The 23,532-nt window shown below is 30.1% G+C and overlaps 1 protein-coding gene across 1 annotated transcript; it reads right to left on the reverse strand.

Annotated features, from left to right (window-relative positions):
- Positions 1 to 876: 876 nt before the first annotated feature.
- On the reverse strand, positions 877 to 22,101 carry Csl4 (exosome component 1 Csl4). The gene is made up of 9 exons (XM_076516733.1): positions 21,809 to 22,101; positions 18,490 to 18,604; positions 18,429 to 18,459; positions 16,422 to 16,496; positions 12,682 to 12,770; positions 9,978 to 10,011; positions 6,339 to 6,389; positions 2,393 to 2,474; positions 877 to 1,050 (listed from the first exon to the last, which is right to left on the reverse strand). Exons 1-9 carry the CDS (start codon positions 21,852 to 21,854, stop codon positions 932 to 934), a joined length of 642 nt encoding a protein of 213 aa, XP_076372848.1. The 5' UTR covers positions 21,855 to 22,101; the 3' UTR covers positions 877 to 931.
- Between the last annotated feature and the right edge of the window lie 1,431 nt (positions 22,102 to 23,532).

Below are 23,532 nucleotides of genomic sequence, written 5' to 3' on the forward strand. Positions count from 1 at the left end.
ACAAGGATAAATACTGTGCCAGAAAACTGAAAGAGAAATAACAAGCAATAAACTAGTTTGTTTATGCTATTTACATGCTAAAGAACTCTGTATACAAAGAACAACCTCTGATTAACATTATATACATATTGATGTATATTGTGGCCCGGCATGGCCTAACGCGTAAGGCGTGCGACTTGTAATCCAAGGGTCGCGGGTTCGCGCCCGCGTCGCACTAAACATGCTCGCCCTCCCAGCCGTGGGGGTGTATAATGTGATGGTCAATCCCATTATTCGTTGGTAAAGAGTAACCCAAGAGTTGGCGGTAGGTGGTGATGACTAGCTGCCTTCCCTCTAGTCTTACACTGCTAAATTAGGGACGGCTAGCACAGATAGCCCTCGAGTAGCTTTGTGTGAAATTCCCAAACAAACAAACAAAAAAAATACATATTGAAAATAAACATTCCAATATAACTGAAATTTCAATAGTGGAATTCTAATTATATTGACAAACCATTCAAATAGATTTTGCTGCATAAACACCATATATAGGTTCCTTTGTTCATTTGATCAAGACAAAAAGACACACTACACGAGGTTCTATTCATTTGATACAAGTGGTTCATCTCTGTAAATATGTCACAACATATGCACCTGTTCCATTACAACTGTAAGCTCTGCAAACTTTCACATTAAACCCAAGCTATTTTAGTTTTACACAACAGGTTATTTCATTTCCTACGTTTCCTTGGGTTATTTATGGTGTAATATGCATGTTTTTGTTTCAATATAACTTACAAATAATATCAAGTATATACATTTTGTTAATGCTAAGAATTTCAAAGATTTAAATCAGTCATATCTCCCAAAGAGTTAAGTGGGTTTCTACACTAAATATAATTTCATAACACAAATATGCTTTATTTGAAGTATTATTATACAAAGATAATTCTCAAGCTTTCTTCTTTTCAAGTGCTATATGTTCAGGTATAACTTTTGCTACTTTCCTTGGTTCAGTGACATAAGTTTTAGGGCACTGCATTCCTGTAGATCCGGGTATCATAGGAACACCTATATCAAAGAGATGATCATGACGAAACAATCACTGTGTTTAATCAGTAAAACCTTACACATACAAACATGACATAATATAGTTTGCTTGTTGTTTTTACATTTTTCAAGTTTAAAGTTTTCATGTTATGTGGAAAGATACTGAATTCAACAAACAAACATATTTCCTTTGAGGGTGGAAAAAAAGCAAAACAAGTCATAGTGACAACACCTTATGTTTGTGGTGAATATCATGTTACTAACTTTCAAATGCTTAATTTTGACCAAGGATAGCTTTGGTTCACAAAACATTACAATAATGATCATTTTCTAACATGTTTGTCACATTTAAAATCACTCTACTTATAGAAACTACATGACTAAAGACAGGTTTGAATGTTCTTATAAACTATTTGGTGTGTTTTTCATAAGGGACTGGAAATAAATATAATTTTATTGTTATGAAGTGTTTCTTTGAATAACATAACAGGTCCTGATGCCTAATGTTTAATATAATTAGAAAATAAAGTATTAATGTAATACTGATAAATTTCAAACTCTTAATGAGAATAAGAAAGATGTTTTATGCTATAAGTTCAGATTTAGCAAATATTTTATGTGTTCTGAGTTGAGAAGAATATTATAAACAGTAATATCATAAAATAATTCTGAGCTTATTTCGATAAAACCATTATCTCTTCATAGTCAAAAAATAATTATTATATATGACAGTACTCATACATACTCAAAAGTTATATAATTATTATATATAACAGTAGTTATACATACTCAAAAGTTATCAAATATGGTTTCTTGCTAGTAAACTTTAACAAAACTATAAGATTAGCACAAATTTTAACATAAGCTTCCATGTTTTCCATTAAAAAAAATAAAATTTTATTTTTCATTATTTGAAAATAAAAAAATAACATGGAACAAAGAACAGGAGACTCATGGGTTAAGACAACCACGATTTACTGTTCCCTTTTAAATTTATGACACCAAGTTTATTTGTTATATTAATTTTATTAAGACTGACAATTTATTTCCAAAATCAGAATATGAAGCATAAGATATTCCAGGGGAACACTAAAATAAAAAAATAAACTTTTCTGCAACTACTAAACTATTATAAAATAAAAATAAAAGTGTCTAATGTTTTATTTCTTTAAGTAATGTCCTTTATGACTAAGGGCTTTCAATCTTATTCATTCAAAACATAACTTTCCAACCATTAACTATAATGACTTTTTTTTTTATCCCCTCAGTCGTAACATACGACCACACCTGCTGAAATATTTAACCCATAACGACAAAGACGGTGTTGACATAACAGCTGTATACATGTGGCATAATCACCTACCTGCCTCACTAATGGATATCGCAACACCTAATTCATCTTCAGCTGTAGAAAGGTAATACGAATGGGCATCACCTATTGATAACTGAAAAACTGTAAAGGACACTTACAACATACATCTGTAATGGACAGTTTAAAGTTAGAGTTTCTTACTATACCATACAACGAATACTTGATTATTCAAGTTTCTTAGTGAAAGGGATTTAAATTTTTAAACCCAATGTATTATAAAATGAGTTAGGGTGAGTAAAACTAAAATAATAATAATACTAGTAATTAATACAGTGTGAAGTATAATTAAGGCAAAAACTAAAATCAACCACCTCTTGCTTTAAAATATCAATAATTCATCACAGTTTACAATTCTTTCTTTGTAAAGAAGAGTTAAATGCAATAAAAAACTGTTTTGTTAAATTTTTCTCAATGAGTGTGTGTGTGTGATTTCTTATAGCAAAGCCATATTGGACTATCTGCTGTGTCAACCGAGGATAACTGAACCCCTGATTTTAGCACTGTGAATCTAAAGGCTTATTTTCTCAAAGAAGATGAGCTGTAATTCTAAGAACCTAAGAATAAAAGTCAAGAAGAATGTATAATAATACACTATACTTACCCTATGTAGTGTTAACACAGCCTTCTAGCCTATACAAGGGGTCATCAGGCCAGCTAGGATATGATATGCATGGCAGTAACAATTATACTTGTCATATGGCATTAGTATTAGGCCTATTATGTTTTTAAACACTACATTCTTAATCTGGGCTCTTAAGAATTTCTACAGATTAGATCAACGTACAATAATAGTATTCTAACTACAATAAGTTTGTGATATCCAATACTGATGACACGTTTTGCTCTATCCAGAGTTCTTCAGTTTAGCTGGGGTATAACAAACGGAGCAGTGGTTGTAACACTGTTTATATAAGCTATTTCATACAATAACAGTTCTTGCAGTGTATACACTTTTCACAAGCTGAGAAAGAAAAGTCACAATTACACTTGTATCAGCTTCTCCCTAAAGTAATGTCTAATTTTAGGTTCAGAAAAAGAGAAAGGATTTCAAGCACTTTTAATGTTATTTAATCAATAATGTATGTTCCATTATTATTAATCACTTCTTGTCAATGATTCACAATCTTCTAAATGCTACTTCTATAAAATTCATGGGGTTTGGAGGAAAAGAATGTAGAGGGTAGTTTTGACATCTACATGTGTTCCAAGCTCTTTTCCATCAAGATAGTTCTGAAAACTTTGGAATAGATGATAATCAGATGGGACAAAGTCTGTAGTATGAGAAGGATGGGGAAGTTTTTCCCTATCTAGCTCTACAATCTTTGCAGATGTGATCCTTGCTGTATGGGGCCATGCATTACACTATGTAACACAAATTTTGTTCCTGGATCGTATGTGTTATTTCTTAATCGCTTATATTGTAAAAGTACAAAAAATGGCTATTATTCTTTTGTGACCTGGATAATGAAATTTAGAAATTAACCTATTTTCTATGTAAAAACGGATAAATTTGCATATTTTCATTTACATAAGATCTGAATAAAACAACATATGAATCAAGATTTACAAGTATTTATACTAAAGTAATACAAAAAATAAACAAAAATGTTTACAAGTGAGTAGTTTTCGAGATTTGCGACTGTAATGTAAAGCACTTTCACGTATCAGGCCCCAAATATAGTCTCCCATCATGTTTTTGTTATACGCTCCTTGGTAGCGACGTTCAAAGTTCAGTATATCTTGGTGGTAGTGCTCACCTTGCTCCTCTGAGTATGCTCCCATGTTCTCCTTGAATTTATCAAGATGAGCATCAAGGATATGGACTTTCAGGAACATCCTGCAGCCCATTTTGCTGTAGTTCTTCACGAGAGCCTCAAGCAGTTCCACAAATTTTCAAAGTTGTGATTGCCCCAAAAGCCTCAAACCACTGTGACAAAGCTGTCCCAAGCTTTTTTTCCTTCCTACTGAGCTTCTTGGAGAATTCTTTACACCCCAGGATTTTCTTTATTTGTGGTCCAAGAAGACACCAGCTTTGACCTATGTCTCAGACAGCTTAGGATAGAAGTCTCAAAGATACTTGAAGGCTGCAGACTCCTTATCAACAACTGTAACAAATTGTTTCATAAGACCCAATTTTATGTGTAATGGTGGGAACAACACCTTCTGGAGGTCCACTAGTGGCTGACACTTGACATTGTCACAGAGAATTCAGTCCATTGTGGTCAGTGCTGCTTGTTGTAGTGCATTGCAGTGTCCCTGCTGTCCCAAAGGCAAAGATAACAGGGAAACTTGGTAAAGCCTCCTTGGAGACCCATCAGGAATGCCACCATTTTCAGTGTCCATAACCTCCCAGTCATACTCATCATATTTCAAGGCTTCTAGCAATGTCTTGACACCGTTGTATTCCTCTTTGAGGTGCACCAAAAGATATTTAAATTTTAAAAGGTCTAAAATTTGTATAATATAAAATGTTACTATTCAAGCAAACAAAAATTGTTCATCTACATTCTAGAATTTTTTCGCAGGTAAAATGAGGTGCCCATGGTTTGTCTTGATCCCCGACAGGCATGTTGAAATATGTCTTGTAGGCTTAACACATTTTAGTAGATGCTGTCACAGAGTACTTTTTTGCTCTTGTCTTGATAAATTGGCCACATACATAGCAGAATGCGTCTGGAGAATGCTTGCAGCTTCCTGATGCCATCTCTGATAAAATCAGATAGGTCTATGTGTTCACTATAGTTCTATGAGTGGTGAGCCCCTGTATATACATTACTATGGAAAGTTCTAGAAAAATTCTAAAAGATTCTTGAAATGTTTCCTGAGTTCTTGAAAATTCTTATAAGTTTGAGAAATTCTCTATCAGCTACTCAGTACCGAATCTACCAGGAATGTTCTGAAAAATGGGTAAATTTGAAAAATTCATTACCCAGCTCACAAAAACAAAGTTTGAAGAGAAAAGTAGGTCTTTTCCATTTATTTTAGGCATAAGCAATTGGGAAATAACACTTTCTGTCAAGGAACAAGAAAGAGTAAAAATTTTGTTGCATACTGTTATATGTCTAATGTACTCCTCAGACACATCTATTTCCATAAGGGTTTACTTGATTAACGATTTGAAAAGTGAAGTTGGGTTAGTTTCTTTTATTTGTCTGAACATTTTTATTCACGTCTTACTATATATTTTAGTCATTAAAGCCTCTACAAAGACAGAAATAATGATGCACTTTCTGTATTAAATTTTTGGACATTACTTATGGAATGACCTCACAATAAGACATCAGTATCAGGCAATTTACATTTGAAAATACATTATTTAAATACTAGTTATATAATCAAATTAAATTATCAACAATTATAGTGTGAGTTGAATTAGATAGAGTAATTTTTATCAACTTCACATAATATTATGCAGGTTACATTTACAATCATTTAGTTTAACTATAATATTTTACACGTAATGTTTTTTTAAACTGTAATGATGTACATGGTTGAACCTTTACTGTAAACCTGTGCAACACATATTTAACAAATACAATTATTTTAACTGATAAATCCTTTCAATAAATTAAATAGCTTAAATTCTGTACAAAAATTAAAAATATAACCACAGCACCATACAGTTCATAATTGTTATTTGAAACATCTTCTCAAATACAAGTTCTCATTTTATGGTTGATTAAAATTTGTAAATTTTAGTATTTCACGAAACACTGCTTCTCCATATTGTCACATGTCAGCTGGGAATCTTCTTTGTTTGTTTAACTCTTCAGGGCAACAGTTTGTGAAACTGGCATTATATTGTGTCATTTTATAAATATTGATTTCTTAATTAAGTTGGATAAATGAAAACACTGGAAGAATTGTGACACAAATCGCCAAATGCTTTCACAAAATAATAACTTTTTATGTTAGCACTTAAACAGAAAAAAGATACAACTCGTGCAAGGACAATATCTCCTGGCCTGAAACACTTGTATAATTCCACCTAAACAATAAAAAACACTTCATTACTTCAGTTACCTAAAATCATTTAAACATAGTGAACACTATATTCTCTATTGTCATGTACAAGTATTACATTCTAAGTTTTTCTTTAAATACTAAATTTTCTTTCTCAGATAGCCTCCACTCCATATTTGTCATCATATTATTTTTTTTCCAAGAGATCTGTTTTCTCTGAGTGTGACTTTACTCTGTTTACAACTTAGGAAAAATCTTAACTTTCAACAATAAAAAAGTACCTTTTTAATAAATTAGTTGTAACATTGTAACATGTGCTTACTTCTACAGGCAGTAAACATAACATGAACCATGTTCTACAGAAGATTCTCATGCTATGTAATTGTGCTAATGGCTTGAAAACACACTTTTAAACTAAATGTATAACTGCTGTTTATGAACTTGAAGTATTACATAAAACAAGGGTCAAAACAATACCATTAAGTGGACATTTTGATCAAATGATATACGTTACTTAATTCTTAATATATTGGGAGTATTTACTTTGCAAATTTCGTTTGCAGTTTCACAACTTATACTGGGGCAATCTAGGTGCATATTAGGGTTAAGTTAGGTGTATTGTAAACTCAAAGTTAGTGATTAGGATTTCTGTCTTGTCAAACAAGTTAAAAATAATTTTATTCAGAAGTTTTTCTCATCTTTTCAATATTTTGTGTAGATTTACCATTGTGCTATAGCTTTGAAAACCTCATTATTGTTTTTCTCATCTTTTCAATATTTTGTGTAGATTTACCATTGTGCTATAGCTTTGAAAACCTCATTATTGTTTTTCTCATCTTTTCAATATTTTGTGTAAATTTACCATTGTGCTATAGCTTTGAAAACCTCATTATTGTTTTTCTCATCTTTTCAATATTTTGTGTAATTTACCATTGTGCTATAGCTTTGAAAACCTCATTATTGTTTTTCTCATCTTTTCAATATTTTGTGTAGATTTACCATTGTGCTATAGCTTTGAAAACCTCATTATTGTTTTTCTCATCTTTTCAATATTTTGTGTAGATTTACCATTGTGCTATAGCTTTGAAAACCTCATTATTGTTTTTCTCATCTTTTCAATATTTTGTGTAAATTTACCATTGTGCTATAGCTTTGAAAACCTCATTATTGTTTTTCTCATCTTTTCAATATTTTGTGTAGATTTACCATTGTGCTATAGCTTTGAAAACCTCATTATTGTTTTTCTCATCTTTTCAATATTTTGTGTAGATTTACCATTGTGCTATAGCTTTGAAAACCTCATTATTGTTTTTCTCATCTTTTCAATATTTTGTGTAGATTTACCATTGTGCTATAGCTTTGAAAACCTCATTATTGTTTTTCTCATCTTTTCAATATTTTGTGTAGATTTACCATTGTGCTATAGCTTTGAAAACCTCTATTGTTTTTCTCATCTTTTCAATATTTTGTGTAAATTTACCATTGTGCTATAGCTTTGAAAACCTCATTATTGTTTTTCTCATCTTTTCAATATTTTGTGTAGATTTACCATTGTGCTATAGCTTTGAAAACCTCATTATTAGCCCTTCTGCACACATTAAGTATTTACACTATATCTTTTGATACAGTAGGTATATCTTCACAAAATTGGGCAAATGTTTTGTAAAGATTCAAGTTATTTGTACACAAAAAAATCAGATTTTTTAATGAAATATTATTTCTAAGGACTTGTTTGTGAAAATATTTAGTTTCTAGTCCGAGTGTGAAGATATTTCATGTTACGGTTAAAAAAAAAGCCTATTCTTCTTCCCAAAATTCTCAAATATTATTTGCATAATATCTAAAACCCTTCTAAATACATTTCAAATGTTTGTTTTCTATACTCTAATTATGTCAGGTCTGTCAACTGATCAACCTTGTAACCACCATAAAAATATTAGGAAATAAATATAAATTATGCTTTTTCCATCCTAGAATGACTTCTTATTATAACATGAAAATACAAATGTTCAATCTAAATAGCTTAAGTCTGATAATGCTATACATTGATATACACTTATAACATTAATCTTCCAGTAAAACCCAGCCAATAATGCATAACTTTCATTGACACAGTGCACATGAACTCATGTATACAATATTATAAAACTGACTTTTAGTCTTTAAAAATTACCCTGTCTTGGCTGTGTTTCTTTGTGAACTAGTACTTAGTAATATACAGTCACATTTCAATAATTATAAATTATAATTATCTATGTATATAGATTTTTAATAATTATAAACAAGTTACAAAACTTATTTTTGCAAAATGTATAACAATGTATAAAGAAGTAAATTAAACAATTCCATCTTCTGGCTACAACCTTTGTATTCAGTTGCTGCTGGACATAAGTTGCTAAGCCTTTTAAAATTTTGCACCTGGAGAATATCAAATTTTTTTTCTTTTAGGTTTTATATATATAAACATTTGAATAACCAAAAAATCAAAATAATTATTCTGATACTACAGAATGGCACTATAGTTTATTAGGCTTAGTAGCTCAACTGTATTTAGCTCTAAAAAAGTATGAAAACTTAGAGACTAAAGACACAACTCACCTCCTTGACATCTTTGTTCAAAAGCATATGGTGACCTTTTCACACATTAAAATTGCTGAAAAAAACCACTAGGGGACATTCTAAGCCTTTGATTGGTTATTCACATGTCATATATTAACACTTTTACAACAGGTCAGGGTTGGAAGGGCCATGTCATCATGTTTGTTGACTTGCATTCAAACTTTTATCGAACTACTATTTTACAAATTTATGTCAATAAGTTTAAAATAAAATTGTAAATTACAATTCAAACTTTAATATTATATATGAATTAATTTCTTAAAAGTAAATGTTAAAAGAACACATTTAAATATAAATTTTAGTGACTCACAGGGTATGTTGAATGCAGCGCTGTTTAAAATTAGGAGTTTGTGATGTCAAAATACTATGTCTATAATTTCATATAAATTAAGAATTCAAATTACTAATATTCATAAGCAAAAATATAAAATAAGAACTTCATATCTTTTTATTTTGCTGAGATATGGCTTATGTACTGAATCAAATAAGATGGTCCCATCCAACTCTTTCCAGTTTTTTAAATGTATCAGAAGAAAAATTTGCAAAAAAAAAAATTAGTTATTTATATAAGAGGTGTTCTGAAATTCTACATCATTTCAGAAAGATGGAGTAAGTAACATACTTTTGATGTTGAGAACTTATTTCAAAGATTTCTTTGTCTTTTCTCTTTGTTTTTAGTAACATTTTAAACCACATATTTTTTATTGTATGGAACCTAAAACACTGTTTACAAACCACAAACCAAAGAAGCAGAATAAACCTAAAAGGAACAATTATCGGCACTCCATTTTGTAGTTTCACCGTTTTAATCTTATAAACTGAAAGAATAATCCACACCACATCATTTGTATATAAATTTCAACACTGCCTTTCATACCCTTAATTTGTATTGTTTTCTCTTCAAACTGTTTAATCAGGTATAACATACCAAAAGAAAGGTCACTATGTATTTTGACACACACAATTACATCTATCTATCAATATACACACTTACCAAATCTTTTTCTGTGGATCTTACATCCTCTTTTCTAAAAAAAATAAAATAAAAATCACATATATATATATATATATACGCACACACACACATGTATTGTTGTAACTTAAAAGAACATAAAATCACAAATAATTTGAAAGATGAAATTGGTGTTATATTTACTAACTACTCTCCCAAAAATAGTTATATTGAAAATTTTACAGGAGTAACTTTGTGTTTTATCCTTACATATAGTTATATGGTAATAATGACAATATTGTGTTAAACACTGTTGTACATAACAAAGAAAAAGAAGACCTTCTGTTACATGATTTTTATTTCCCAATTTATGTAGTAATTTTAACATTGGACAACCAATTTAATATTAGTTTTATCTTTAACATTCAATATTTCATTCAACTTGCAGCAAGCCACAAAGAAAAGTGCGACCTTTCTGTGTTCATTTACGACATATTTGTTTAATTTTATCTAAGAAACATCTGTCATACTGTTGTTTAATACGTTTTCTAAAGTACAGATTTACTTAATATTTCTGCTATAGCTCCAATGTAACTGAAAACAAAGTCAAATTCACGTGTTCTGATATAGTTTCTTATGATTGTTAAGAATAAAAATTCTTTACTGTAAAAATGTTCCAAAAACATTTATGAATCCACAGTGCAAGGTGTTATATATAACACAAAACATAATTTATGGTAATAATAAAAACATAGTTACATCATACACTGTTACACATAATTCATCAGAATAAAAAAATTTAAGTAGCACTATGTTTGAAAGTGTGAACTTGTGATATTTCACAGCTTAAAATTCACTGTAAGAAAACTGCAAATTAACTGAAGAGGAAAAAACCCAAACATATTGGTACAACTGTCAAGCTCAGCTAACAGAAAACATGATATTCCAAAATTCCAAAAGTAAAAAAACTGAAATGAATTCTAAATATATTTAAAACTCAACTTCAGAAAGTACAATTCTTGCACTTCTGGAATTAATGTACAGTTTATCCATTTAAAAACCCCTAAGTAACAAGTTGTAACATATAAAATGGTAAATTTATGCTTTTAAGAAGTTTTGAAAAAAGCCAGCTACAAAGAACAGGAGCTGCCTGCACACAGCCATTCTTACTTTTGAAATGAAACACTAGATAGTGACAGCTACTCAACAGCACTACTGCCAACATTTGGGCTACTCATCTGGCTGAATAGTGGAATATGACCTGCAGGTACAGATGTGTAAATAATTTCTGCTGCAATGGAACGTGACTCGTGTTCTCAAATTCAAAGTCTGAACACACTAACAACAACATCAAGCACTGAATATTTTGTAACTGTCACACAAGAATGCTAAGCAAAGCCATCAATATAAATATAAAAAAAATATTTAAAAAAAAGATGCACTTATAGATTTAAGTTTAAAAACTTGACCTATTATAGTTTGAGGTAAGTATTTCTGAGTTATTTTATTATATTAATATTGTTCTTGGAGAGCTGTTTCATTGGTCTTTATACAACTAAATATAAGCATATCATTTTACTTTCATACTTCATCTATGTGGTAATATATAACATTCAAAAGTGAAGTCAACTTTTAACACTACTAGACGGCATCATTTTTTTTCATTTAGAATTGTATGCATATACACAAGTCATATTCACAGATTATTATAGTCTGTCATCAATTTTGTAATCAAATTTTAATTTTAATACACCACATGCTATAAGTGAGTTATTAATTGAAACCAGTTTCATTATCTTATAAATATGAGATGCAAGATATAGACCAAATTATTCACTGCAAGTTTTTGACCAGATTCAAGAAATGATGTTTTACAATTGATCATCTAAATTAGCATTCACAGACTGATTTTATTAACACGGCATACATTCTGCTTGATGTATTCACAACTATTTTACCATTTTCAACATACGAAATTTGAAACATAGACTGATACTACTAATTTCAAACTTGACCTCATGCAATAAATGGCAAATAACCACAAAGTACATTAGGAACTTCATCAGTGCAAATGTTTTCTCCCAATAGGACACAGAATGCAAGCTGAGAAATAGTACAGATGGTACTACAAGGTAGGCTTAAGGTCAGAGATTTTTATTTCTTTTACAAAGTACACTGTCTGTTTTCCTTTAAGTTCATCAACAGTTAATTTGGAATCATAATAAGTTTAAAGTTCTCTAAAGTATATCAATTTATCAGTTAATCTTTAAATAAATGTTAAAACTAGGAAAGTTCTGTAAGGTATATCAATTTATCAGTTAATCTTTAAATAAATGTTAAAACAGTAATTAATACATTAGTTCTAGTGTTTTATTATGCATTTAACATTTTAAGTTATGAAAAAATGTTACTGTTCAGTTTCCTCACAGTTCATACAACAAGGTTTTAAATATAATAAATATTTTAAATTAATGAATCATATGTACACTCTTACTGTGTATAAGTACTGAGCTTGAATGATATTGTGGGATTACAGCTACAAATATCACTAACTGTGAGGGTACCTAACTAAAGAAACAATGCATTCTAATCATTACAAGTAACAATGTACAAACAGCTATGTAGGCTGCCAAGTTCATTTTTAGTTCAAATCTACATAAGCATCTTGGTTTAAAAACAAGTTATTAATAAAGTACAGTAATTTAATTAAATACCATCAAATTCCAAACACAAGCACGTACGATACCTTATTTGTCCACGAAAAGGCTCTCTCAGCTCTGTATTCTCAACACAGAGAATGGAACACTTACAGACACGAGGATTTACACTTGTAATCTAGGGGAAACAAAAATTTCAAACTTATAAAACTGATTGGCCTTGGATGTAAGCATACACTGAATACAACATTTAAAACTAGCAAGAAGGATGAAGCATTTATACAAAATGTATACGATGTTTTGGCAAGATTAAAAGAAAATCACATTTCAAAAGAATGCATGTGAAACCTCTACCAGAGCCTAGTATTTGGACAGAAGGTGATAAAAGAACTGGTTCAGACTGGATAATCAACTTCCACTTTCTTGTTCACTGGAATGAAAAACAGGAAGGAACAATAGCCTTAAAAGAAAACTGATATTATTTTTAAAGCTTTTTAGTAACTAATTAGTATAAAATAAATGAAGTGGTAAGGAAACAAGCAGGAATGAATTAATAAATCTGAATAAAAAAAGAAATCAAGGACCAGATGAGGTAAGACATCAAGACATGAAAGATATAAGTATTGGATAAAAAGAGCATGGGATAAGATATACAAGTATGGAAGTGTTTACAAGTGAGAGAGATGTTACAAATTTGGATCCTTCTTACAATCTAAATGCCTCAAGGAGAACAACCCTAAGTTTGTTGAGGGATAAAATGGTAGGATTCCTACAAAATTGTCTACAACAGTTGATTCAGAATAAAAGTGGACTCAAATCTAATATCATCACCTACATTGGAAGAAACAACTTTCAAAGCAAACCAAACATACTTTGTGGCAGAAATTGAGTAAGAGGTCAATCTGAGATATACACTTCAGTATATTTATAGCACTTCTATAAATTTGATCATTCAGTTTTGCCATAGGTGAACAACAGTGCTGAACCATTGCTCAAAAAGAAACACGAAAATAAGTTTAATACTACGTCAAAGAAACAGTATACTTAATTTCTGGAGAGAGTAGAAAATTTCTATTACAATATAACACTAGTATAAACACAAGTAACCAATTTGAAAATTAAAAAAACCTGAGTTTCCAACATAAAAATTTCAAGGGACGTTACAAAAAAAAGGCTCCAAAATGCTCAATCATGAGACCATAAGAACACATAAATAAGATCAAAGCTCTGTTAAACAACTCCATTTTGAGTATTTATGTGTTAGATATACCAGTTAACATTCTGTGTTCGTCACTGATCCATTTAACTGACCCCACATCTGTGAAACTGTTCATATAATTCTGAATTTACTACGTGTCTCCACAAAAAGTTGTGAGCACTTATTAAAATCACAAATCTATTTTACACAAAAATCATGTTTTAATAAAGTAATACCATCAGCAGGTTCTTGTAAGTGAAAACAAAATTCTCATTTTACTGGCTATAAACACGTCTATAAAATACACTTAGGATAAATAAATCTGTTCAAAGCTACATGATGAGAGAAGTCTCTATAGTGGGTGTAACATATTTATATCTTGAGAAGGTGGAAGGTTAAAATTTTATAGTTTGGTCTGTCAATACTTATAACTTTTGGGTTTGTTAAATTGGCTTTCCTGAAAGGGCCCAGCATGACCAGGTGGTTAAGGAACTCGGCTTGTAATCCGAGGGTCGTGCGTTCAAATCTCCTTCGCACCAAACATGCTCGACCTTTCAGCCGTGAGGGCATTATAATTTTACCATCAATCTTACTATTCACTGGTAAAAGAGTAGCCCAAGAGTTGGTGGTGGGTGGTGATGAATAAACGCCTTCTCTCTAGTCTTACACTGCTAAATTAGGGACAACTAGAACAGATACCCCTCATGTAGCTTTGCACAAAATTCAAAACAAACCAAACCTTCATGAAGGAAATTAGAACAAAATAGAGAAAATCTAAAAAAAATGTATTAGAAGAATGATACATTACACAGCACAGAGAAAATTAAAAATTAATTTAAATATTTTGTTCAGAAATTAAGAACTTAAAACTTAGATAATACAAATTTCAATTATAAACTATGTTTTAATATCCATGTGTATTAGGAGGATACACTGATAGTGAAGCTGTTTGGTTACGTTTTTAAGTTAACTTCATAAAAGGGTGAATGATATGCACACTTGAACCTAACCATCCAAATAAGGTTAACAATATATATAAAACTCACCTCTTTAAAACTACAATTTTTACTTGAACGGTAATGTAAAACCAAAAAAACTCTGTAACATCAAAATTTAAAAGAAAACAATTTGGGTTTCACAAACTTGAAAATCTCAATGTTAAAGAAAAGGCAAGAACACAACCAACATATAAGAAGAGTTCACAAAAGAGGCTCAGATCTAGAGTTCAAGTTCAAAAGAAAGTCAACATAAAAATTTCCAAAGATAAAATGAAGAAAATGGGATACAAACTAATATCCTTCCCTTACCTTTTGTCTATGATCTAATATATCACTAATTATCTACATATTACAGTATCACAATGTTGTTATCATGAATGATGGTGTAAAACATACATTCTATACTTTTAAGACCAAGAAATCTGAATGAATCTACCTACTTTGGCTTTAAACAACTTAAAAGAGAAAGCATAAAAACTCATCTGAAAAAAAGTTGAACCACAACAATCTTCAAAAAAGCAGAACCTTAAAGACTAGGTAAAATAAAATATCTACAAACTTAAAAACAGTGTTGATTCCAATCCTTTACAAGTAACTTGTAATCAAATAATCAGGACCAAATAAACAACTAATTTATGTTAGACACTGTTTACAAGTAGAGCTGGGCAATTTAAAGATTAATCAATATTACCAATTACATTGATCAGTATCGCTTACGCTGATCAACTAAAAACAAATTATAAAATCAATTATCACAAAAATAACTAATTCAAGTTAATGTTTCTGATTACTCCCACAATTAATTACTAAAAAAATCCATTTACACTAGTTGTAACAAAATTAATAAACTAATCAAAAGTTAGAATTTTCTAACACTAAAAATGCATTAGCTATTCTTGTTCAGTGCTGACATCTATGTACAGAAGATTTTTCAGGCATGCCACAAGCCTTTTATCTCCCTCATTTGAAAATAACTGATTCCAATGAATTTCTCATGCAGATCATCATGCAAAGAAGTGAAAAATACCTCATGATACTTGTGACACTCAATTCCACTGAACTGTTATGGTTTCTGATTATTATTTTTTATTATTCCAGTAATTCAAGTAATAAAAAATATTAAGCAACATAGTAGGTTATCTGTTCTCTGCCCAATTTTAGTCTTGTAAGTTATTGTTTTGTTTTCATTATTTGAAATTAAACTCTGGATTTTCTTGAGTCTTGGAATGTTATTATCACTACAAACAAACTTGCCTTCCCTGTATTTGTTATGGCAATGCCACTAAATCTATCTACCACTAGTGACCACAGAGAAGACAAGTAATAACTACCACCACTTCTTTTTTTTTCCTTCTTTAAACTGTTGACTAGAGGGCTGGAAACACATTCCTACCATCACTGTATTTTTACTTTTATCCTGCTCATATGTACAATGGTTTGAGGAACATTCTACTAAACAATTAATCAAACATAAAGCATTATAGTGTAGTCAATTAATTAGCAAATATTGCCCAGCTTTAATAGCAAACAGCTACAAGGTTGTAACATCAAAAGTCTTAAGTAAAAAACAAAACAAAATTTTCTCATATAATGCAGATCTAAATGTAAATGCTTCTATAATTTCTTCAGTTACCTTTACTGTTACTACTGATCCAGCTTCTGGAACTACATTTTGTTCTATTCCTCGTTTCACATGAATCACAGAATTCTGGTGAAGAGGAAGTAAAAGAAGTAATAATTAATAATACTATCAAAAGGTAAAAACATTCAACCAATCATCAGAAAACTGTCCAGTCAAATAACACCATAAACTTTAATACCTTATTAATATTAATTCATTAAAGAGAATAACAAAACCCAAGCCAGACTAGGGTTACAACATGAACCAGTGCTTTCTTTTATTAACTTAGACTTACAGATGATGCAGTTCCCATCTCAATGAAGTCATAACCCTTTCACTGCATTGTACTGCATGGCCTATGGCACAATACCTGTTTTTTGTGAATGCATTATACCACAGAATCTAGGACATATAATAACCTTCTTTCCCTGTATCCCTACACAAATATAATTTCCTTGGCTATCCATATAATAAATTCCAAGCAAATCTTCAAATTTATTAGAAATTATACATTATGTAGATCAAACAGAAGTGTTGGAATAATACTAAGGGTGCTTCAACATTAAGTGATTTACTGTATACAGTATACAGCTCTATACTGCTGTTAAGCTATGTTTTTTTATTGTACAAGAGTCTTTATCATCAAAGAAAAATAGATAAGTTAAAGCTCCAAGACTTATTGCAAATAAGTTTTTAGTACTGGAAGCCTGTAAAGTATGCACTGCATGTGTGTATATCCAAATTAATAAAGAGTATAAGTCATAAAAGACAACTTATAAATGTCACGCAAACAGTTTTTTGGTTACTAGTAAGAGATGAATGAATGTTACATCAAAAAAGAAATTCTACTGTGGAATCACAAACAATCAATTTCAACAACTTTCAAATTTTGTAGCAAAGTGTGAAACATTATAACAAAGTTCAGAAAGAAGTTTCACCTATGATATAAACTTTACTTCCACAATAAAAGGATTGAACATACAGTGTACTTATTTGTATAAAAATATTCTACCATCCACATCACACAACCTTCTTTTGCTAAACTGAAAATTGGGTATATAAATATTAATGAATTATGTGTAAAGTTACTTACAACACAATTGTTTATGCTTTTAGAAATACAAAAAAATTTAAGAAATAAATACAAATATATTTGTTATTAGATGTACTTCTGCAGAGTTCCCAGAAATGTTGTTTCAAAAATAAATAAAACTATACTGTGTTTTAGCTTACAAAATGCATAATTCTTATCATGATCCATGGAATGTGCATGTTTTACAAACATCAAAATAGAACAAAATGCAACAATTTAATCTATAGTTTATAAAACTGGAAAATTCCTTGAAATAGTCATGAGATTAATCATGAATGATGTGTTAAATATATATTTATAAATAGCTTCATATTTCACAAACACCTTCTCTTATATTACGTTAAAAGCAACAAACCTTGAATAGCATATACTTTACTTAAATAACCCCTCTACATACAAAAATTGCAAATAACAACAGCAACTACAATATTTCTTAATCTACTACAAGCTGTTTTCAATAAATAATCAACTGCAAGGAAACTTTGCTATGTTTTTGAAAATGATTTTTCAAAGAAAATATTTCAGTATCTTACTTGGTCCAATTCCATTGATACATTATAGTGGAAGTACACACACATATATATTTCAAGTTTCACATTGTCTCTTGAAGTATATTTGTAACAATCTTTGAGCTCTGATCACACTAAAGTTTTAAATATGTTACTGTTTATCACATAACATGAAAATTACTCCTCCAATATTAAAGTTGTTTTTATAACAATAGCTTTGGTAAACAAGTGTTAAAAGTTGCACCAACATGAAAGACATCAAATTCAGGGTAAATCATGTTCCTTTAATTAGTATCACACAGTAAACAAACCTTTTCCTGCCTATCAACATGAATGTATCCAGCCAAACTATTACAGATGTACCATCCAAACTAGCACAGGTGTATCCTTTTAGTTAGTATCACACAACAAACTTACCTTTTCTTGTTTCTCAATATGAATGTATCCAGCACAGATGTATCCTTGCTTTAGTTAGTACAGATGTTTCTCAATATGAATGTATCCAGCCAAACTAGCACAGATGTACCCCTGACGAGTGTAGGTTCCCTTTCCTCCCGTTAGGTTACTAGAATCAGCTCTACAAAGTCTTTGACCTGGATACAAGTTACAAAATAAGTGAAACTCCCAACACAATATTTCAGCTTATGGCCACTTGATCATATACTATCTATATGTATAGACACAAACAAAAACAAGATTTCTAACAATAATAGTGAGTTCAAATTTAAATAAAACCCATCTAATACACATGTAGTACAAACACAGTACTAAATAAGATTTAAAAAACATTGACATTGAAACAGTCATTACAAAACCATATCTTTTTAATCAATTTTGTACTTTTTTTGCATTTAGAAGTATATTCGGAAATACATTAGGTTTATAAAAATAAACATTTAGAAATTCTACCTAAGATTGAATGTAAAAAAATAAATTCCATTTGTTTTTACAAATATGTTAAAAATACATGTAAATAAACTGTAAAGTAATAAAATATATTATAAAAAATAGCTACTTGTAATACTACTTCACAAATATCCAAATGTAAATAAATAAGAATATCATGAAATAAAATATTTATTTGTTTTGATGATATAGTCAATGATAAAAATAGGAATATATATATATATATATATATATATATTTATACGTATACACATATATCAGTTATATATCAGTTGTACTCAAGTACAACTTCAGACAAGATGCCTTTAATATGTATTCAATATATATTTTTAGCTTCTGCCATCTTTAAATTGCAACTAATAACTTTATGTATATATTTTTAGAATGACCAGCAACAAATAATTATTCAATATGGGTCAGTTCTAATTTCTTCCAACTTTGTGCATATATGGTTTAAGAATATTGAAATGTAACAATAAACTGGCACTACATGCCTCACAAGTGTATAGATATCCAAATATACTTCAATAATTGTATATATTCTATACAAATAAGTGTGGAAAAGAATTTATTTTTATTGTAAATCGTACACACAGACAAGATATTCTCAAAAGTATATTAACAGTTATTTACTTACTGAACAAAAATTAAAATACAGTGTACTGTTTAAAAGTTGCAACACGAATGTACATATTACGTATATTGTTTACCTCAAATCTTATTAATATTCGAAAGCAATTTTACTGACCAAAATAAATCTTATCATGTTTAACTCCTAAGTTTGCTTTTACATAAAAAGAAATAAAAGCACTGAATTTTCTACACAAATAACTACTGAAATATATGCACATATATAACAAATATTTATACATAAAACCCCTTAAAATACACACTTTAGTCTCTGTAAACGTGTATAGGTACAATGAATTTTAAACTACATAAATTAAGAAGCACATCTTACTTGATATCAAAAATATCTTCTAGTCGTTTTGGTCTAATTTCGAGCATGAGATATAAAATACCTACCATGTTTCATACTTTTTAATAATAATTGAGCCACAGTTCATTGACAAACTTATTCAAACATACCTTATGGACAAAAATGTCAATTTTTTTATCTAACAAATACAAATGATTAATTTCTTGAAGGCCTAGTTTACTGTTTGGTACAGATCTATAAAATTGTACAGAATTATTAAAAAATAGTGACATCTGTACCAATATTAAGAGTAAATTTCTGGAATTAGGCCTTTTTTTTTTAATCATACAAAACTACTTCAAATACATTTGTATTTCACATAAGTACCAAACTTATTAAATAAAAACATGTATAACACACCATAAAATTCCATTTTGAAAATAATATTCCATGAGCAACATAAAACACATCATAATTTGGATAATCTTTGCAAAGCACAGTTTAATAATGGATATATGCGTGTGTGCATATATATATTTATTAACTTGTATGTTTCAAAAATCATTAATATTAAATCATTATGTAGCTACCTCACAGTGTAACAAACCTCAATTTAACTCTGACAATTTTGGTAACCCTATGTGTGAATGTAAGTTTCAGTCTTGTACGGTACACTATTAACAAATTATACCTAGAATATTTCAATAATTATGATACATTTGATAGAGAATATTTATTGCACCATTTCTCCCTGCAGTTGTATCATACTTGATCACAGTACAATTATTTATTGATTATCAATTACAAATTTCCTTTCACGATACTTGTTAAAATTATGATCTTTATTTCTCCCGATACCAAGTTTATGGTGATGACATTGCTGCATTAAAAAAGGGTTAAGATCACTTAGCAAACAAATAAACAGTAAATATGTTAACTTATAATAAATGGTAAGTGCCTAATAAATGCAAGATAATGGATGTTGGTTGTCATAACAGTAAATATAATTTTGATGGGAATAACCTTAACCAGTATCTTAAACCATCCATACAGTGTGTGGTTGTTAGTGGTACAGTAAATACAATTTTAAATATTTACAGAAACATCAAGAATAAACCTAACATTTCATTGTATAAGTCACTTTTTAGGCCTCATTTGCAGCATTGTGTTCACTTTTGAATTCCTTAGAGTCACTATTGGTTTATTTTTTTAAAAATTCCAAAGTGAACTATCCACTGTATCCACCATAAGAAATCAATCCCCGAAATTTTGCACTTTAAGTTTATGGGCTTACTGCTGTCCTACCATGGGGCTGAGGCCAGTAAATGGTTGGTAATGGTTCAGTCATGACAGTATTATTTAAATATCGAAGATGAAAAAGTTATCAGTATTGCATAACTTATTTGGAAACGTTTTACCTTTTAAAAACTTTAAAGGGAACTGACGTAGGTGTTACTATAAGATTAAAGGAATTAAAAAAATCAATGCATCATCTATTATCAAACTTAACAGTGAGAATGGTGAGACTTGGAGAAACAAATATAAATTTTAGCAAGGAAGTAAATATCTTCAACTACGAAAATTTTATTTTTCTAACACTAACTTTAGCCCTTCGACAAGTTGGGGGAGGGGTACAACCTACATTCTTGATTCAGATGTAAGAAAGAAAGCAGTAAATCTAAAGAACTCTAACAGAAAGCTTATTTTTAACTAAACATTTAAACGATAAGAGTTGTTTTATACACTATTTTTCCCCTCTCTAAGTTTTGTTTAGTCTTGTGGATGGGATAACCTTGATGGGTCACCAACAGGTACTTTATCGTCCATAAAAATATTATATAAACAGAAATAAATGAATACCTAACCCGATATTTGACCTAAGCTAAAATATTGCAGAGAGAGAAAAGAAATATGGTAACATTATCTTAATTACAATACATATACTGCAGGCTTACTGATTCACAATGCATACCAGGTATACAGATTCGTTTTAAGTTTTCTTTTTTCTCTTCTTCCATACTTCAAGTGTACAAGATTATACTTATTTAACCCTAACTACATTTCACAGTACACTAAACCGCGCTTAAAACCTCCAGTTGTTAAGAAAACGAGAAACAAATATAATAGTTTCGAATCGGGTTTTAGTAAATATTATCAAATAGTCATGGAGTTTTGAATCATTTTTAATACGTTTATATACTTTATCAAATATTATATTTGGCATGATGGCCAGATATGGCCCATTACTTATATTAATCCAGCCCTTAAGTGTCTTAATATTACGAATAAATAAAACAATCCATCCTCAAAATATAAATGTTATGTTATTTGTTAATAAAGTATAGACTTTTAAGTTTTGTTGTTTATAAAACATTCGTTAATTTTCTTCCTGATGTTTAAAAATCATTGACTCTGTTGCAACAGACTTATTTTGTTTGCAGGCTCTTGTTCACTATTTAGTAAAAATATTCGCACGAAGCTAAAATGAACTGTTTCAGCCTGGCATGGCAAGGTGGGTTAAGGCGTTCGACTTCTAATCTGAGGGTCGCGGGTTCGAATCCCGATCGCACCAAACATGCTAGCCCTTTCAGCCGTGGGGCGTTATAATGTGACGAGCATGTTGGGTGTGACGAGGATTCGTACCCCACCTACCTTTGGATTACGAGTCAGGTGCCTTAATCACTTGGTCACGCCGGGCCGCAACATTGAAGTTAAAGGGCTTGTAATTTTTGAAATCTATAAACGTTCCTGGTCGATATATGAAGTTCTCGATTAAAAAGGGTTAATCACAGTTATAGCTTCCGAGGTTTATAGTACACCAACTGCAGCAAACCAACAATATTAAGCGTGTTGCGTTGGTTACCTTTTATATGCGTTAGGCAAATTTCTAGAAAGTTCAGCTGGCCCAATAATACTGACAATATGTTAGTGTTTTCGTAAAACATATACCGTTATTTCTTATCCTTGAGAATCAGCTACAAATTCAGTAAATAGGAGGGAATTCTGCAATACATGTTTAACAGTATGAGTTGTCATAATGCATTTCTAAATACATATTTGACTGAAACAAATATCAATATTAAAATATATATGTAATACTAAATCCGTTACAATTTGTATGAAATTCTAAAATTAGTAGCTTTTTAGTTTAATAAAAGATCAAATCAATATGATAAGGTTTAAAAATTACACTTGTGATGGAATTGCCGTTATAAGTTTATTTTAAGACCTACATTCGTTTCAGTACAGCTGTTTTCTTTTACGCATGTGACGTATATTGTTGTATATGTATTACGCATGTTCCGCCTGTTACTTAAATTTGTAGAAGATTTTCGAAAGTTAGAATTAATAAAGTTTGCTTTACGAAAACGCTAGCGTGTTTTCAAACATTGTTGAAAGTTCGAGTGTCTCGCGTGATCGATATATATCGTCGATAAAATATTCATTTCTAGACCAGATACAAGACTCAATATAGTTTGTAAATTTGTAGATAAACCCCGCTCCCAGTGGCACAGCGGTAAGTCTGAAAGTTTATAATGCTAAAATCTGGGTTTAGATACCCGTGGTGAGCATAGAACAAATAGCTAAATGTGTAGAAATACAAGGATACAAACATTATTGTATTTAACATTGTATGGAAGAACTTTTTTCACAGACACTTGCACTGTGGATAAGAAAAAAAATATGTAAAATTCA

The sequence above is a fragment of the Tachypleus tridentatus genome, chromosome 7 (genome assembly GCF_004210375.1).
Source record: "Tachypleus tridentatus isolate NWPU-2018 chromosome 7, ASM421037v1, whole genome shotgun sequence".
Classification (NCBI taxonomy): Eukaryota; Metazoa; Arthropoda; class Merostomata; order Xiphosura; family Limulidae; genus Tachypleus; species Tachypleus tridentatus.